This window comes from Strongylocentrotus purpuratus, unplaced genomic scaffold, assembly GCF_000002235.5.
Source record: "Strongylocentrotus purpuratus isolate Spur 01 unplaced genomic scaffold, Spur_5.0 spur5_scaffold_8, whole genome shotgun sequence".
In the NCBI taxonomy this organism is placed as follows: domain Eukaryota; kingdom Metazoa; phylum Echinodermata; class Echinoidea; order Camarodonta; family Strongylocentrotidae; genus Strongylocentrotus; species Strongylocentrotus purpuratus.
The window spans coordinates 29,567,124-29,584,998 of NW_022145614.1; the positions used below are offsets into that span (position 1 = coordinate 29,567,124).

Here is a 17,875-nt window from a genome sequence, read left to right on the forward strand (position 1 = left end):
CTTCTTTTCCCCTTTTTAATCAAATCTGTTATCGCTGTAAACCTTTTTACCTGGATCGTTTTCATAAGGTGTACCGGTTCTCCGGTAGTCATGTGACATGGGTTGATCCAGTTTGGTTTCCTTCCTGACTTGCCAAACATGAGAGCTCATGCCAAAACCAAAGTGAAAAGTCGAGAAACATTAACCTCTCCACGGCTTCAGAAATACTCCCGCTTCTGGTGGAATTGGTCCTGTTTTGAGGTTTGTTCAAAGAGACAGCTAGAATTAAGTCAGGGCTAGCTGTGGAAACTGGTTTGAAATGTGACTGTGTCTTAATTGCCGGAGTGACCATTTGGACAATATACAGTTCCAAAGTACATGAGGAAATAGTTTTGCATCATTTTGGGTTGACGACGGAGAGGTGCTTCAATCTTGAAACTTCACCAGGTTTACTTGGGGAGTCAAGATAAATTTGATATTTGGGAAGGAATTGCTGCTGTGTGTAGCAATGTCTGAAATGATGGGTAAGTCAGTAATCGTACAGTATTTCAATGAGGGGCAAGCTTTTAGACTTTCCTGGCCACCAGTCACCTAGCTTCCCGGCCATGTTCGTTCCTCTGACCTACAGCTTATGACACGTACACATATATATATATACTGGGTACTGTTTTACTGGAGGAAGATTCAAAACCTTTGATTGTTTGTTGTCGTTGATGATGATCAATGATGATGATAATTTTTAGGTAGAAAATATATATTTAATATCAACTGAGCAGCAGCAAAACATTTGATAGGTACATTTGGCTCTCTCATTACAAAGACTGTTGTAATGACCATGCAGCTGCCAACACGTTGTCTGTTGATACTGGAAGCAGATATTCTACTACATTGTGTATAGTCCATGTACATAGATTTGTTTATGGAAACAGGATCAGTGTGGATATGATACAGTGTATATGGAAACTTCTAAGTACGGGTAGGAAGAAAGTCTGCTACTGAAGTTTCATTGTTTATCTTTCTCTGTTTTTGGATTGGGAGCCCCTTACAGAAATTTAGCTTGCGGCAAACTTACCGTAATAAGCTTGTATTACTCATTTAAGCTTGCAAAACTTGTTCACAATCTTACAAGTATCTTGCTGCAAGCTTGCAGACAAAGAGAGATATGCATGCAAGCTTGCAGAAGCGCAATATAAAGCCCTTGCAATCTTGCAGGCCGACAGTGTACATACCCTGCAAGCTTGCAGGGGCGCAAACTAAAGCTCTTGCAAGCTTGCACGCAAAGAGGATATGCCCTGCGAGCTTGCAGGTGCACAATCTAAAGATCTAGCAAGCTTGCAAGCTCCTTTGCAAACTTGTAGGGGCGCGATCTCAAGCTCTTGTTAAAGTTTGCAGGCTCAGAGTCTGGCCAAATTTGTACATAACCATATAAACATACCGGTAATAAAGATCAATCAAATGAGTGACACCAATTGCCCAGTGTTCAGTTCGTAACATTACACATGTTTTTTCTTTGTTGTACTGTGCCTAAGGGAGTTTTTGTGAGGCCAGTATATGATTTCTTGCTCTACGAACTTCCTGAGTGTGGAGTATGTAACTTTAAATCATGATAGCAAAAAGGAAAGTAAAATGAAAATTGTTGACGATTTTTTTTTGGTAATGCAACCTTTGCTCCGGAATTTTTTTTCTCTGTGCTAGATTTCATAAAAGATAAGGTACAGAACAAGAATTTGGGTACTATTAGACTTGTTTTTAGGTTTGTGTTTAGACTTTAGGTCAGATTGATGTTGGATATTCAAGTCAGTAACATTTTGACACTTGACCACACTTCCTAAAGCCTTGAGCAGAGCCTAGCACTCACAGTGTCTCCCCGTGTCCACACCAAGTGTCACGCATTGAGAATCTTGAACTGGGAAGAAAGAAAAAAAGGTAGTAATTGCAAGACTACGTACTGGCCAACCAGCTCGATGTCTCAGCTGGCTCCTTGCAGGGTTCGTGTACATATATCGCATGCAGGCTGGTTATCGAGTCTCGTCACGCGATTTCGAAACATATGCTATACCCTCACATGCGCGCTTGCGCGCCGAGTCATGAAAATGTCACGCATAGCAAATCCATTGTATAACTAACTGTATAACTTGTGTGTGTGTGTGCGCTTACTAGCGATACGTCGTATAACGAAACGCGGATCTGGGCATCTTTTCGAACTAGAACTCGATAAAGAATCAAGGAATGTGCTGTGTGTGGACATAACTAGTATAGCTGGTCGAACTAGAACGGTATAACTGGGCGGGATTAACGTGACTGCGCGCGAAAGGAGACCTGGGGGGTGTTTCATAAAGATGTTCGTAAATACGCACAACTTTACGCACGACTAGAACATGTTCTTGGGTGCTAATCAGATTCTCAATCATTTACATGTAGCACAAGAACATATCACCAGTCGTGCGTAAAGTCGTGCGTAACTTACGAACAGCTTTATGAAACACCCTCCCCCCCCCCCCCGACCTCTCATTTTTGCTTCCGTTTCATGACCGTAGTAGCAAAAATGTGAGTTTCGCGATTACTTTCTTGTGTGTGGATGCCCTGGAATTTATACGATGATTCTTTGTACAACGTTTCTTTAAAGAGTTTCAGGATAAAAAAAATTGTGTGTGGACACGCTGCATGTCTGTGTCATATTAGAGCAGTGTAAAGTACAGAGCCAGTGCAGAATACCGTCGGCCTAGTCTCTCTTTGCAGACACTGTTAGTGTTATGCACAGTGACTGACATTGGTTCATGTGCACATGCAAACTACGGTAGTAACATCCCTACAACAAATTAATGTCATACCTATACAATATACATCCATTGATTTGTCCTGCGATGCAACAGGTCAATTCCGTATGCCATGCAACAGTATACCCGTAAATCTCTGTGTATAAGACGCACCCCTATTTTTTTTGGGGGGGGGGGGGGGGGAGAAAAAAGTTTGTTTTTCTGGCCGACTCTGTCGGCAGCAAGCCAGGTCCCCGTTAAAAAACTCACGCGGAGAAGGACTTTCATTTAAGGTGCAGTTGAAGGCGCCGATTTGTGCTTGTGAACTTGTCACAAATAGTAACAATGTCGTTTTTAGAAGAATGGGTAAGATCATTGATGTAAATTAAAAACAGTAGAGGACCTAGGATAGAATCTTGTGGTATGCCGTGTGTAATATAAGAAAAATTGGAGGAATTATTATTATAAACTACATATTGAGGTCTATTAGAAAGATTACCCTCAAACCAAGATGGCTGCAAAAAAATGCGTCTTATACACAGAGATTTATGGTAATTCATAATTATCTGTGACCCCGTGCATCTGGGAATCAGGGGGTTGTTTCTCGAAACTACAAGATCAACGACATCTCATCACTGTCGCTCAACTTGTCCGCTAAGTGTTTCACAAAACTGCCATTGCCATTGATGAGCGACCACTTCAGCGACAATTCCTTGTCACAACTCCAAATCTGTCATATCTGTTTAGAACGCCATCTCAAGGCAACTTTAATTTAGTCTATGGGCAGCGGAAAAATTGAAAAACTAAAATTTGATTTCAAAACTTATTTCTTGATCTTCAAGCTCTCATTTCACTGATCAGTTCTTATTGGTGTTAATATAAAATCATTATAAACATACAAACTGTTCTTATAAGGTTTTAAAACATTAACAAGTAAATAAGACAAATATCATTTGTACACATCTACCATAGAAAAATTGCATTAGAATGACGACAATTTTTGTGAAGGTATTTCTCTAGATAATTTCCATTTTTAAGCCTAATCTTGATACAAATCGTATCACATTAATACACTTTTAAAACTATGAGTCATAAAAAAAAAATGTTCAATTATTTTCCTAACTTTAAAATAAGTCAAGGTCTTCTTTTGATTGGTTATGAGTTATGGTATCATCTTACTTGCAAATTTACATTCGCTCGTCGCCAAAGTAACCTTGAGTTGCATCAACTTTATACATTCGTAAATATCATTAGTAACACATGTTTTCATGCAAAATGGATATAGTGTATCATTTGTGCTACCACTAACTTAGAATTTTACTTTTCAATTCAATTCAATTAAGTTTATTCATTTCCATAAAAATCACATTACAAGAACACATACATTTGCAAAAGGTACTGTAAATAACATGCAAAATATTTCACTAAAATATACATAAGTACATTAAAATATTAAACGATAATTATGGATAAGGGGAAGTTATAGAAACCCAAATAAATGAGTTTGTCGAGATATCTCCCCCAAAATGATTAAACAAAATGTGATGAACATAATAAAGATTTGAAATTACATAAACTTATTTTGCCCCAGAGAAAACTGGTATAACAGAAACAAACAAAAAAACGTACAAGCCCTACAAATACGCACATACACACACATATATAAAAAGTGGAAAGTATTCTACTCAAAATCACATGTGATTAGATGCTGCTTTACACTTCTTTTGAACCAGCTTGAGTGAAATTAAGCCTCGTAATCTAATTTGGTAAGTTAGGATAAAATCTGACTGATCTTCGCAAACACTATATATTTTTAGCCAATACTGTAGTATTAAAATAATTAATTTGTCACTGATCATGGTTTTGTGAAATGGTTTATCTATACTTCCTGACATCTCCGTAGGTCACTGACAAACGACCTTTTCACACACGAGCAAAATTCTTTAAAGCTGATTAGTTTAAAGTGCTTTAAACTAATCAGCTTTACATACGACATCATTCACACACAGAAATTTTGGTGCGATCGTTTCGTGATTAACTGCTCTTAAAATGCGCAGTAGTGCCATTGCGCATTGAAGGTCAGGTCATATCAAACAAAGCGCACGCTCCATCCAGTTTAAACACGTATAACCGTTTACACACAAAATATCAATCCCTCTAGATCTGCAGTCTGCTTTGAACGGCGTATGAATCGCGACTTCGTATCTGTCCGAACATCGTATAAACAACGTTCACACAGAAAAATTTCTTAAAAGCTGTTTGAAACTGTTGAGTTGAACAGCTTTAAATTAATCAGCTCTAGATATGATGAATTTTACCTGTGTGTGAAAAGGCTGAAAGATATGACACTCATGGAGTTGGTTTAATGAAACGACCCCCAGTGATTCCTGTAAAGTCCTAATGGAATGAGATAATTAAAGATAAACTTGAGTACTGGTAATGCGATTGCATTGTGAAAGAAAAGGTGTGGAATGGATCAGAAAAGTTGATCATATAGCATGTAAGTAATAGTGTGTAATGCAAGGTTCTAGAGTCATCAAAATCATCATAAATTTGGCAGAGTCTTGGTAAAGTAACAATCACTTACACAGATAGATGTATATGGGACAACACACATGGTGTCGGGGCTAGTACTACCCTGATTTCCTTATCTTTCTATGCTCATTACTCAGCCAGCATACATTTTCTTCCAAAATTGTTTGGCACATGACATTTATTTGTAATCTTGAACATTCAGTGTAAGTTTCGTTAGATTCTGTGAGAATTTATTTTCTTTTTTTACCAGACCTCAAGTTTATCTTTAAGCAGTCAGTGGGTTAATGAGACATCACCTAGCTCCCATTGAGCATGCCTGCCACAAACTATTGTTATTAACATGACACATACCAGGAAAACATTTGTCACGTCGTGTTACAAAGATGATTATTACCTGACAGCATGCATTATATAAAGTGTCTGCTGATACCATTCAAACTTCAATGCATTGCCATGTTGTTGTGAGATGTATTTATGCATGTTTCAACAGCATGCATGCTTGTTATTACGCAAAGGACAGTACTGCGAACAATGAACATGCATGAGCCTATAGCTGCTGAAACCTATTTTGATATCCCCCTCCCCTATAGGCTTCTACATTGTAGGTAAATGTGTGAAATACTTGTAGGTGAAATATTTATATCCTCCTATCGATATCTGTTAATCTATTCTCTCTATTTCTCCCCCCCCCCTCTTTTCTCTCTCTCTCTCTCTCTCTCTCTCTCTCTCTCTCTCTCTCTCTCCCTCTCTCTCTATGTCTCCCTCTCTCTCTCTATCTCTTCCTCTATCTTGCTTCCTGTCTCTCTCTATCTATCTCTCTCTGTCTTTCCTCCCTGCCTCTCTCTCTATCTTTCCTCCTGCCTCTCTCTCTCTCTCTTTGTCTGTCTTTCTGGTTTTTTCTCTCCCTCTCTCTCTCTCTCTCTCTATATATATATATATATATCTCTCTCCATATATCTATCTCTCTCCATATATCTATCTCTCTCTTTTTCTCTATCTCTTTGTGTCTGTCCATCTCTCTCTCTCTCTCTCTCTCTCTCTGTCTGTCTGCCTGTCTGTTTAATGTCTGAATTTATTATTTATCCTTTCTAAGATTTACAGGGAGTGCTCACCATCAATAAGTGTACATGCACCTTCAACTCCTTCTGTACCCCCTCCCCTTCACCTACCCCCCCCCCCCCCAATCCCCCACCATATCTTTCACTGATGCCTTGGGTTTTGTATATGTTATTTCAGAAAAATTTGAATTATGTTAATATGAGTTGTAATGCTTTGTTCATTTTATCTTGTAACACACCCCCCCCCCCCCCACCCCCATCAATGTCTATCACTGTTGCCTTGTATTATCACATTGTATTTTCTTCTAATTTCTGGATTATTACAGTCGGAGATTTAACACTTCATAAATTTATTTTGTACCCTTTTCAATCTCCCTCCCACACCCCTCCCTGTCCATGTCTATCACTGGTTCCTTGTATCAATATGTTCATCTTTTTCAAGATTGTCATTATTCAGTATTTGAATATGTCATGAGTTTAAACACTTTGTAACTTTCCTTTGCCTTTTGCAGGATTTACTGGGAGCGTCCACAGCCGACAAGAGCACCTACAACCCAACAAGTTCCTTCCAGGAAGAACTGTCTTCGAGGTCGTCTCTGCCAAGACCATGAAAGATGGTTACAAGAAGTTTGTGGTATGTTAAAGGAATTGGGTAACTTTGTCTCAGATTCTGAAACAAAATCCTGGATTTAGCTCATGCTTCAATGATAATTATAAACTTTTATGTCAGTCAGGAACCCCATGAATTTTACAAGCCAATCGCCTGTCTGATTATCAAGATATTTATGATTGGAAATCAAAATTTAAAAATTTGTTTTCCTAACGGTTTTTATAACACTACAGTCTATTGGGGAAATGAGTATGGTAAAACTGGTCACTCAAAGATTTTTACTTTATTTGAGGCACTTCATGATCATTTTGAAGCACAATTTTTTTAAGGGCTTCAATATTACACCATATCACAGACACTGATAACACGTAGGGCCGTGCATCTCAGATTTAACATTGTTTAAATAAACAATGCCTATAATTGCAGCAATGGAAACTAATTTAATGTGCTTTGTTTCAAGTTTTTTTTCAAGCTACCCATTGAAGGGGTTTCAGTTTGTGCTTTAACAAAATTGTTTTCACATTATCTGTTTCCTGATATTGGATTGCATTGTGTCTATACTTGGTTCTAAGTCAATTTAAATTCTATTAAAGTTCTATTAAGTCGGTTTCAATTAGTTTTCTAAATGAAATCTAAACCTTTCATATTATTAATTGCTGTTCATTATTTGGTTTGGTGGTTACCGAAATAGCAATCTTAACATTTTATTTACAGCATGCATCTGCCATTTATTTTTTTTATTGTTATTTTTGTTTTGTCTTTCACCATTGCAAATCATGCTCATCCCTGACACTCTGAGTAAAGAAGTTCAGGGAGTGTTTCATAAAGCTGTTCGTAAAGTTACGCATGACTTTACGAATGACTCGAATATGAAGAGCTAATTGGGATTCTCAAATCCTTTTAATTGCATAAGCTAAAGTTGAAATATGCAGATAAAGATTAACCTTATCATTATAAACAAAACATTTTAATGCAAAGTGTACTTTTGGCTACAATTTAATTGGGATTATGAGAAATATAGTCATACTTTGTTAAAATGTCAGGAAAACTTGGGTATCCCATTTGGCTCTTCATATTCAAATCATTTGTAAAGTCATTCGGTACTTTACGCACAGCTTTATGAAACACCCCCCTGTTTACTTATGTTTTATTGAACTATCAGTTTATATATATCTCAAGTCTGAGCTATTACTGTTATCCTAGTTAGAGTGTCACTAGGGTTTTTATGACTAACCTTTTAAACTTTTTCCATTACTCATCTTCTATAAAATCTTTTGTCCCTTCGCTAGATTTTTAGATAATTTCCTTCCTTTTTGTAACCGATGGTGTAATTATTAAATTATGACTGTATCAAAAGAGCTCTTATTGGGTCAATCGATTGTCTCTATTACCCATTATTATTTGTAGGATGTGGTTTGGAGTTTTGACAGTGACAAAACATTTTGAAGACAAATTTTAGGATGTGGTGTGGAGTTTTGACGGTGAAAACACATTTTGAGAGAAATTTTCTAAATAGCTTATCCAGAATATTTATGTAAAAACCATATCATTATTTTGTAGATACCAGCAAAATAATTTTCAGGCTTTGCCAAGAAGTCGGCCTATTGAATTTAATTAAGATGCCTGAACACAGACAAACGTATGGAACAAGGAAGTACATGAACATTTGTGAGCACTTACAAGGCAATTTTTTGTTATACCGGTATATACAATTTTTCCAGATTGGACTACAAAACATAAGTAAACTCAAATTATTTTATTTGCCCTATTAACAGTAGTATTGCTCCTTAAAGAAAGAGACCAGTTATGGTCATGCGATTGCATTGTGAAAGAAACGTTGTGGAATCGATCAGAAAAGGTTGATCATCTAGCATATAAGTATTGGTGTGTACTGCAATGTTCTGGAATCATCAAAATGATAAGAAATTTGGCCCTGTCGTGGAAAAGTTACAAGCACTGTACACAGAAAGATTATATGGGACCACATACACGTGCGCGACACATGCGTTATATCTATCAGGTCCAAATAGATATAATAATTTACCAAATATATCAATTAGTAGACGGTTTCTCTGCAAAATTTGTATCATCACGTATTAGTCAAGACATATTCTTTCACATGATTGGTAATAAGAGCTTCCAATTCATCTTTTGAGAGGGGGGCATTTCCAAACTGGTCTTTACCTTTAAGTATTAAATCTTTGTCATGCTTATTTTACACTTTGATCTTGTTCAGCTCTACAGTATAGCAGTGCTACGCACGATAGGAGCAGACACATCTCAAGCTATCATTGAGAGGCGATATTCAGAATTCTATGAGCTGAACAGAGGCCTCCGGAAGGGCTTCCCTCGGGCCATGGAGTCTGTGGTCTTCCCAAGGAAGGCCGTCACCGGCAACTACAAGCACCAGTTCATCGCAGAGCGCAGCAGAGCCTTTGAACAGTACTTGAGCCACACTTTCCAGAACGATGAAATCCGCATGAGCGAGGAGTTCCAGGAGTTCTTCTACAACCAGGACCTGAGGCGAGCCTACAAGTACATGTCCAAGCAGAACTTTGAGGAAGCACTGCCGCTCCTGCAGAATGCTCTGCACCTCCAGGAGAAGATGATCGGGGAGAAGCACCCTGATACGATACGGACACTCTGTGCAATCATCGTGGTTTATCTCTCACGCCTGGAGAGCCAGCCCCACGTGCTTGGGTACGCGGAGAAGGCACTCTCGGACATTGGCGAGGATGAGACAAACCCGTTCTTGATTCCTCTCCTGCAGACATTGATCGGGGTTAGGTGGAGACTTCAAAAGGACAAGAGAGACTTGGAAGTGAGGCTCTCACGCTATGTCAAGCCTGGACTTGATGGAGGTGACATGCCAACGCTAGAGGAATTAATCATGCAGAGTCTATCTCATCTATGAGCTTCTGCCATATTGAATATTCCGAAATTTGTAATGAAATTTTTATCTTGTTGTATATGATCATGTTGTAAAACAGTATCCTAGAGTTGGACAGTACATTTTTGTTCTCTATAATTATGTTCATGCTTTTGATAGTGCTATATTTTCGTCTTTCTATCGTTGTTCTGTATTATGCCAATGTGTTATTTTAGCAATTTTTAAAATCAGTCTGTTTCCAGCCCCATTCTCAGACAAATTTGGCTGAAGTTTATCTTCAGTCTTAATGTAACTTACAGAGGAATCTTTAAAAAAAGACATGAACCCATATGCAGGAGAGCCCGCGCTTTACAATTTTCACCTGTTAAATTGTATTCAATATGGCTGCCACTGTTAACCATTTTAATTCTATGTTACAGAGTTTTATGTACCGGTAATATAATTATATACCCATAGAGGTGCTAGTTGTGGGAGATAAATTTTGTAAATTCCTTTTTTTATGAATTCTGATCCTCAGACCTGTGTACTTACTTTGAATTATATTATATTAAGTGCATTCATCCTGTGTAAAACAAAATTTGAGTAATAACTTAACTTATAACCCGGTACCCTTTATATGCCACACAAATGTTCACACTGTGTCACATGGGATAGATATGTCAAAGGCTTCAAGATTATATATCTGGTTCCAGTGCAAGATTAATCTATACCAGTGTTAAAGGGGTTGTCATGTAGTTAATCAAGACCCAAAACGGGTCATATTGCAAAGCCATTGTGTTAATGGCACAAAGCAATCTTTCTATAAATTGGTACCTATCTTCTTTTAAAATGTTGTTGAAATAGTAGATCTTTAATATGCAACATGCAAATTCTATTGGCGTGGGCCGACAGTGTTTTTTGCAAGTACCGGTAAAGTGATTTTGTAGGTGCACAGGTCAGCAAGACCAGGGGCAGATGTAGCAGTAAGCGTGGTGTTCAAAGGTTTGCCCCCTCGTGTGGTAGGGATTTCAGAGTCTGTTAAATCCCGGGATCAGATTGATTCAGGACACTGATAATACAGGGTTTGTTACACACTTTAGGCTGTATATCATTATACAGTCAAACTACAGTCCAGAGCTAGTATTATGAATATATGATACAAGCCTGTAGCCTCATAAGGTAGAAATAATTGTAGGAATTTGCCCCCTTTAATCTAATAAATTCAATTCAATTCCATTTAGTATTTATTGTACATTTCTGGATATTTGATTTTCACTGGTGTAACATATATACAGATTAACATTTACTAATGAATTTACAAAAATGTAGACATTAACAGTAAATAAACAAGATTTAACATATGATTAAGCACAAATTAACAGAGGATCGAATATTGTTTTATAAACACTAATTCAGAACATAAGTTAACATAGTAATTAAAGCAGAGCAAGAGGAGGTGTCAGGTGATCAAACGAATTAGCAAGTGAGATAAATATAAATATACAGAGGAGGTTGGGTATCCATAATCAATAAGAAACAACCTACAGTAACTTAAATAACTTACATAGCAGTGGTGTAGCTACATAGGAATGCTATGGGGGTGCCCCTTTCTCCAATCAAATTGCAAAAGAGAGAGAGAGAGGGGGAGGGAGAGGGAAAGAAAAGGTGAGGGGGTAGGCAATGTAAAAATAGGCAAAATAGATTTGACCCACTCCTTCATACTCTCTGACTCGATGAGTCCACGGCCCTGTTCTCACGCATTTCATTTGAGTTGAAAGACTTGACCCCACCCTCCGATGCCAGTCCCCCCCCCCCTTGTGTGATCCGCACTATCCCCCATTGCTACACAGGATACATGGTTAATCATGTTTGTATTGGTACCCCTGGATCGGGATCAATGCCCCTGGTAAAATTAACACCATGAGGATCCTTATCAGGTATCACTTTCATTATGGTCGGAACTTCTGGTCTTTAACAGACAGTGTTTTATTTGACATCTATCATGTTGTCAGCTACCAAACCACAATCGTACCTCGTAATTAAATAAATGTCATGTGTCGTACAGGGAGTCTTTATGAAAATAATTAGAAATGAATAGAGGGGACAACAGGCTCTAGTATGTGAGATATCTGTATGTGGTCCTAGATGACATTATAAAACTCATGCTGGTTTGCAGCTGTCAGATGAGGGCAGTGTTGATGATAGCATGTATCTTCATGCTCATTTGTGAAATGAGAAGATCATCTGCTGAGAATGAATTCGCTGACTACTGTCTTCTGTCAATTCCATAGGCTTAATACAGGAGCTACCTAGTTCCAGTAGGCAATCAGTTAAAGCCCCACTGTCCTACTTGTCGCTACTTGCGCCCTCTATATAGAAAACTTCCCCAATCGGTGCTTGTTGGTCCCCCATGATCCTCTTTTTCTTATGGTAGTTGAGAGCTGAGTTAATGAGATAGCCACCTGTCAGTTACCTCGCTGGGTGGGTTAATCCCTTCTGGCCCAGTAGTATTGACTGTCTGTAAAAGCCAGGGTTTTAATTCTAGGTTGAATGATTTGAGTTTATACCCTTATGGCTCTGGAGAATATCGTATCCCTTACAAAAATGTCCTGTGGTAATACCACAGGATTACCACAGGATTACCACAGGACTGTACCACAGGATTACCACAGGATTACCACAGGACTGTACCACAGGACTGTACCACAGGACTGTACCACAGGACTGTACCACAGGATTACCACAGGATTACCACAGGACTGTACCACAGGATTACCACAGGATTACCACAGGACTGTACCACAGGATTGTACCACAGGATTACCACAGGACTGTACCACAGGACTGTACCACATGACTTTACCAAAGGACTGTACCACATGACTTTACCACACAACTTTACCACATAATGGTAAATTGGGACATTCCAATTTACCACAGGAATACCACACGCCAGTTACCACATAAAATTACCCCACAAATTACCACAGGAATATTTCTGTTTAATTTGTGTGGTAACATCAAGTACCACAGGAAATACAAAGTTACCACAGCCAGCCGTTGACATTACCACAGGAGTCTAGTGACATGACCACACGAGTTGCTGTGGTACATAATATTCCTGTGGTATTTTGTGTGGTAAAATCAGGTACCACAGGAATTACCACAGGACATTTTTGTAAGGGATGTTTGAAGCCATAAGGCTGTTAAGTGTTCATATATGTTATATGATATGAGTTAATGCCCTTCTGGCTCTGAACAGACAGTAATATTACACATGAAGAGATGTAATATCATTGTATTCACCTCAAGACTGAAAAGGGAAATTATCCTTCAAAATTTCCTGGTTTATTAAAGAAGAAAACTGAAACAGATCACTGAAAGTTTAAGGGAAGCCTGGTAAAGAATATGATTATTTTTTTCACTGTTTTAATTGATCAATTATTAAAAGGAGAAAACGATATGGATCAGTAAAAGTTTGAGGAAAACCTGGTAAAGAAAATCACAATTTTTTTTTTTACAGTTTTATTTGCTCAAATGCAAATTGAGCACCTTTCTCATTTGTTCTGTACTGAAAATCTGTAAATTTCCATTTTACACACTTGTTGATGAATATGGAGATTTTGTATAGAGGGGGTTGTGTACAAATATGTGTCCAGTAATACATCTAGGGCACTGGTGTAATGAAAAGTTGAAAAAAAGAGAAATTTGAAATGCCAGAATTATTTTAGTACAGGATAAGTGTGAATAGTGCCCAAAATGAATGCCGCACGATTGCCAATTTTCAACAATTTGCTCAATGGAACTTTAAAAGACTAAATTCAATGCATTGATCCTCAAGCATTCACCAATCTACTCTTGATCTTTTGCTTTTAGTTGAGCCAACTCGATGCCAGGGTAAACTTAAAGGGGGTGTAGCATGGCAAATACTGGTTAACGCAAGTAAACGAATGGACTTGATTAACGGTCAGTCCGCGCAAGCGTTCATGAAACAGACCAAAGTTCTCCTCACGCTTCGGTTTTGCGTAAGTTGCACGCACATGAATACTGCGGTCACGTCGTCCGTAGTTGATTATACCCGATTAGCCCGAGTCAGGCCACGGGAAAGACACATAGTCTCGTCATTCTACACTCCCTTTAAACAGAATAATTGTATCTACACATGTATCATTGTGTTGCCTTTTGTAATTTTTTTATATAATCTACCTTCTTTGATATTTGGTGCTGTTTTGTATCGTGTCTGTTTGTGACATATTTACACTATCTCTGTAAATGTAATCTTTAAAGTTGTTGTAAAGTGTACCGTAGTAAAAAGTATATCTTGACTTATACCACAATACTTTAATATAACAAGACCAGGTATGGTATTCGATCACAGACTCCATGATATATTGATAGATGCGAGAGGTTTTCACAGAAGCAAAACATTTCATGTATTTGGTTTGATTTGGTGTAAGATGAAGTAGTGGCCTGCATAGTTGATAAAAGATAGAAATGAAATTATGATGATCATTTGAAGGGGCCTTTAAATTGTCTGATATTTGTTCAGAATTGCTAGGGCCCCAATTATCACTGCATTGTTTCTTTTGATCAACCACTGGTCATTTGTGTAGGGTTAAAGCTTCTTATTTTCCTGATTTTTGTAAGTTTTATATTTTCAAATGACACTTTCATATATTTTTAGATTTTAAATATATGTTTTTATACATAGTATTATTTTCTTTGTCAAAAGGTACAAATCATCCTACTGTTATTTTATTTTCATTTAAAAATTTTGTATGCTGCTAGTATTGAGACAAAATAGGAATGTAAAGTTGAAAAAGAACATTCAATAATAATTATAATAATAACAGCAGCAGTAGCAACAAAAACGGCAAACTGTGGCTGCTTATTATGCAGTCGTAGACAAGCAGCCAAATATGAAAAGGCTCTAGCCTTATCAGGTACCCTATAACACCTGGGTGGAGAGTGGCAAATGTTGATTAATGTCTTGCCAAAGGACAATAGTGGTTGACTGGGATTTGAACCCTCGACCCTTGGATTAAGAGTCAAGTGGATGAACCACAATACCATGTCACCTCCACATGTATTGATAAATGTGGGGGGGGGGGGTTTTCACGGAAGCAAATCATTTCATGTAGAGTGAAACCTGTATATAAAGACCGCTCAAGGGAGACAAGAAAAAAGTGGCCTTTATAGGCAGGTGGTCTTTATGTACAGGTTCCTTTAGTACATGTTTCAATGAGACACCATTTTCAAGGGCAACAAAAAATGTGGTCTTTATAGACGGGTGGTTGCTAAAGCATGTTTGACTGTATTTGGTTTGATTTTGAAGTTGGATAGAGCAGTGGTCTGCATGGTTGATTAGTATAAAATTAGGAAATCACTTGAGAATAGAATACTCATGAATAAAGGGACCTGAAATCAATATCTGTGGATCGTTTCTTTTGATCAGTCATGGTTATAGTTTATGTGCTTGATATATCTCAGTTTCTTGTTGTGAACTAAAACATGTGAATATTTTGTAGATTTTAACTGTATATTTTGATATATTTTTATTTTCTTTGTCAAAGTTGGCAAGGGAATTTTTGAAGCAGTAACGTAAATGTACAACTCATGCTACTGAAGTTTTATTTTGTAATTGTGATTACCAATTGTACACTCCTGGTACTGAGTTAAGTATGATAATGTTAAGTTGGAAATAGAGGATTCAGTGATAATAATAATGGTGGCTTCATATACATGTAGAGTGGACATGTCCATCACGCCATGTTGCTCCTGGTACTCCAACATTATTACCCAGTCATAGACAAGCAGCCACTTATGTAACACTCTCACATATCAGGTACACCTGGGTGAAGAGTGGCATATGTGGATCAATGTCTTGGCAAGGGACGATATAGTGCCAGGCTGGAGTTTGAACCCTGAACCATTGGATTGAGAGTCAAACGAATGAACCACTCTGCCATGACTTGCACTTCCTGTATTAAAGAGGAAATGAATGCAATTTTTTTTAAACGTGTCAGTTTGCTCTCTGAGAAGAAAAGAAAAATCCCTTGATGTTGTAGTGGGGTTTGAACATTTGTTAGTGTAATACTCTTAAAACTAAACAGGGTAATTCACCACCTAAAGATTCTAGGAATTTTAATTAAAAGATTTTTTTTTTTTAATCTTGGAGGGCACTGAAAGTTAAGAGTAAAGGTGTCAAGCTTTTAAATTTGTAAAAAGTATAGTTTCATGTGCAGGGGCATTGTTACCTGTTCTGACAGAGAGAGATGCAGATTTGCCAGATAATTTGGTCAGATTATCCCCTTTCAAAATGGTTCAGCAATATCTCGGTTGAGATTAGTGTATTTCCTAGGGGTATTAGTTTGCCCTCCATCTTACAATTAAGTGAGAGGATTACAATCCATTTAAAATTGTGGAGAAAAAGTATTGAATCGATGTTGATTGGTATACAAATATTTCTCAAACTGACAGTTATTTGTTGATTGTTGGTTATCCTCAAAATATAACTACTAATACTGCCATTTGTTAGAGTAGCATTGTTCGTATTGCCTAGCTTACTGTATTTTAGTTGGGGGTATTATCATATTTCTATTTATACTTCAGAAGTTCTACCACTATATGTATACAAAAATACAAATTTCAATTTTATTGTGAGAGTACTTTCTTACCTTTGTACAATATTTCTTGACAGTTCAAAAAATATGTGCATATTATTTTGATTATGTTCAAAAGCTATAAATATTAACATGCTGAAATCCTATTGATTTTGTTCATTATTACCTGCTTAATTCTTTTTTTTGGTGGCTTGTATGGTGCTGTACATTTTGTGAACATGTTGGTGTCTACTGTTGAATGAACTATTGTTGAATGAAAAGCTAAATGTCATTTTTGTAATGCTAAAATTTCTGTTGTGAGGACCAATTGTGATGAGTTTGTGATTTGTCTCAGATTCAGGATTCTTTTACAATCGTTCAATGTGTCATGGAGTGGTCAATGAAAAAACAGATATAACTTTCATAAATTCTCTGAAAAAGTAGATTAAAAAAAAATTAAGATATGTGTTTATCTTTGTTGTCGTAAGAATAGAAAATATATCATCACATACTTCACCATACATGGTATTAAACTTTGACTAGAATGTGATTTGAATGGATTTTGTGTTACGGTAAAAAGTATGTTGGGTTTCTGTCAGTGATCATAAAATGACAAGATTGTGAAATATTTGTTTGAGCTCATTTTAGATCTAAGGTGTATTTATTCTCAATATAATTGATGTTGAGACTTCATACATAAAAGTAAGGAAATAGCTGTGGTATGAAAATCTACTTCTGTTATTGAATAGGTGAAGTCAAACTTTATACTGAATAAGGAGTTAACTCGGTTTTCAAAGGTTTTATGAGGAATGGGATATAGGTTCCCCTAAAATATTTATATGAAGAAGTTTTGAAGGATTTATTTTAAAAAATGATGAATATGTTTATAAGCCATTTAAGCTCAACTTTAAGGATTTACCTGCATGTGTAGATCCTTATTCCTGTGTGTGGGAATAGATTGAAGTTTGATGATGTTATAATGGTAAAGGAAATGCCTCCCTCTTTAGTTAGCTTTCATTATCCAGGAACTCTACCTATACCTATGAAACTAGCTAAAATAGCTTCTCTCTCCCCCCCCCCCCCCCCTCTCCTCTCACTCTCTCTCTCTCTCTCTCTCTCTCTCTCTCTCTCTCTCTATCTCTCTCTCTCTCTCTCTCTTCTCTCTCTCTCCCCCCCCCCTTCTCCATCTTTCCTGTCTTTCTTTTTTTTCTATCTGTCTTTCCCCCAGCTCTCACACTTTTTCCCCATCACAGGCAAATGTACTACATAATACAATGTGGAAACCCATTAGTCAAACATTTAGTCAAACATTTAGTCAAACATTTTGGGCATAGGCATTTAAAAAATGTTATGTTGTACATACATGTAGTATAATCATGTAAGAATAGGTTTTTCAATATGTTTCTATTTTCAAATATTAAAACTTTGTCTTTCCTCTTTCATTTCATGAAACAACCTTAGTAGAA

At 37.2% G+C, this 17,875-nt stretch overlaps 1 protein-coding gene across 1 annotated transcript; it reads left to right on the top strand.

Moving 5' to 3' along the window:
* The first annotated feature begins 138 nt into the window (after positions 1–138).
* LOC579966 (sorting nexin-21) lies at positions 139–13,501 on the top strand. Its single transcript, XM_030975401.1, has 3 exons — positions 139–503; positions 6,841–6,962; positions 9,175–13,501. The coding sequence occupies exons 1-3, from the start codon at positions 488–490 to the stop codon at positions 9,850–9,852; spliced, it is 816 nt and encodes a 271-aa protein (XP_030831261.1). The 5' UTR covers positions 139–487; the 3' UTR covers positions 9,853–13,501.
* The last annotated feature ends 4,374 nt before the right edge of the window (positions 13,502–17,875 follow it).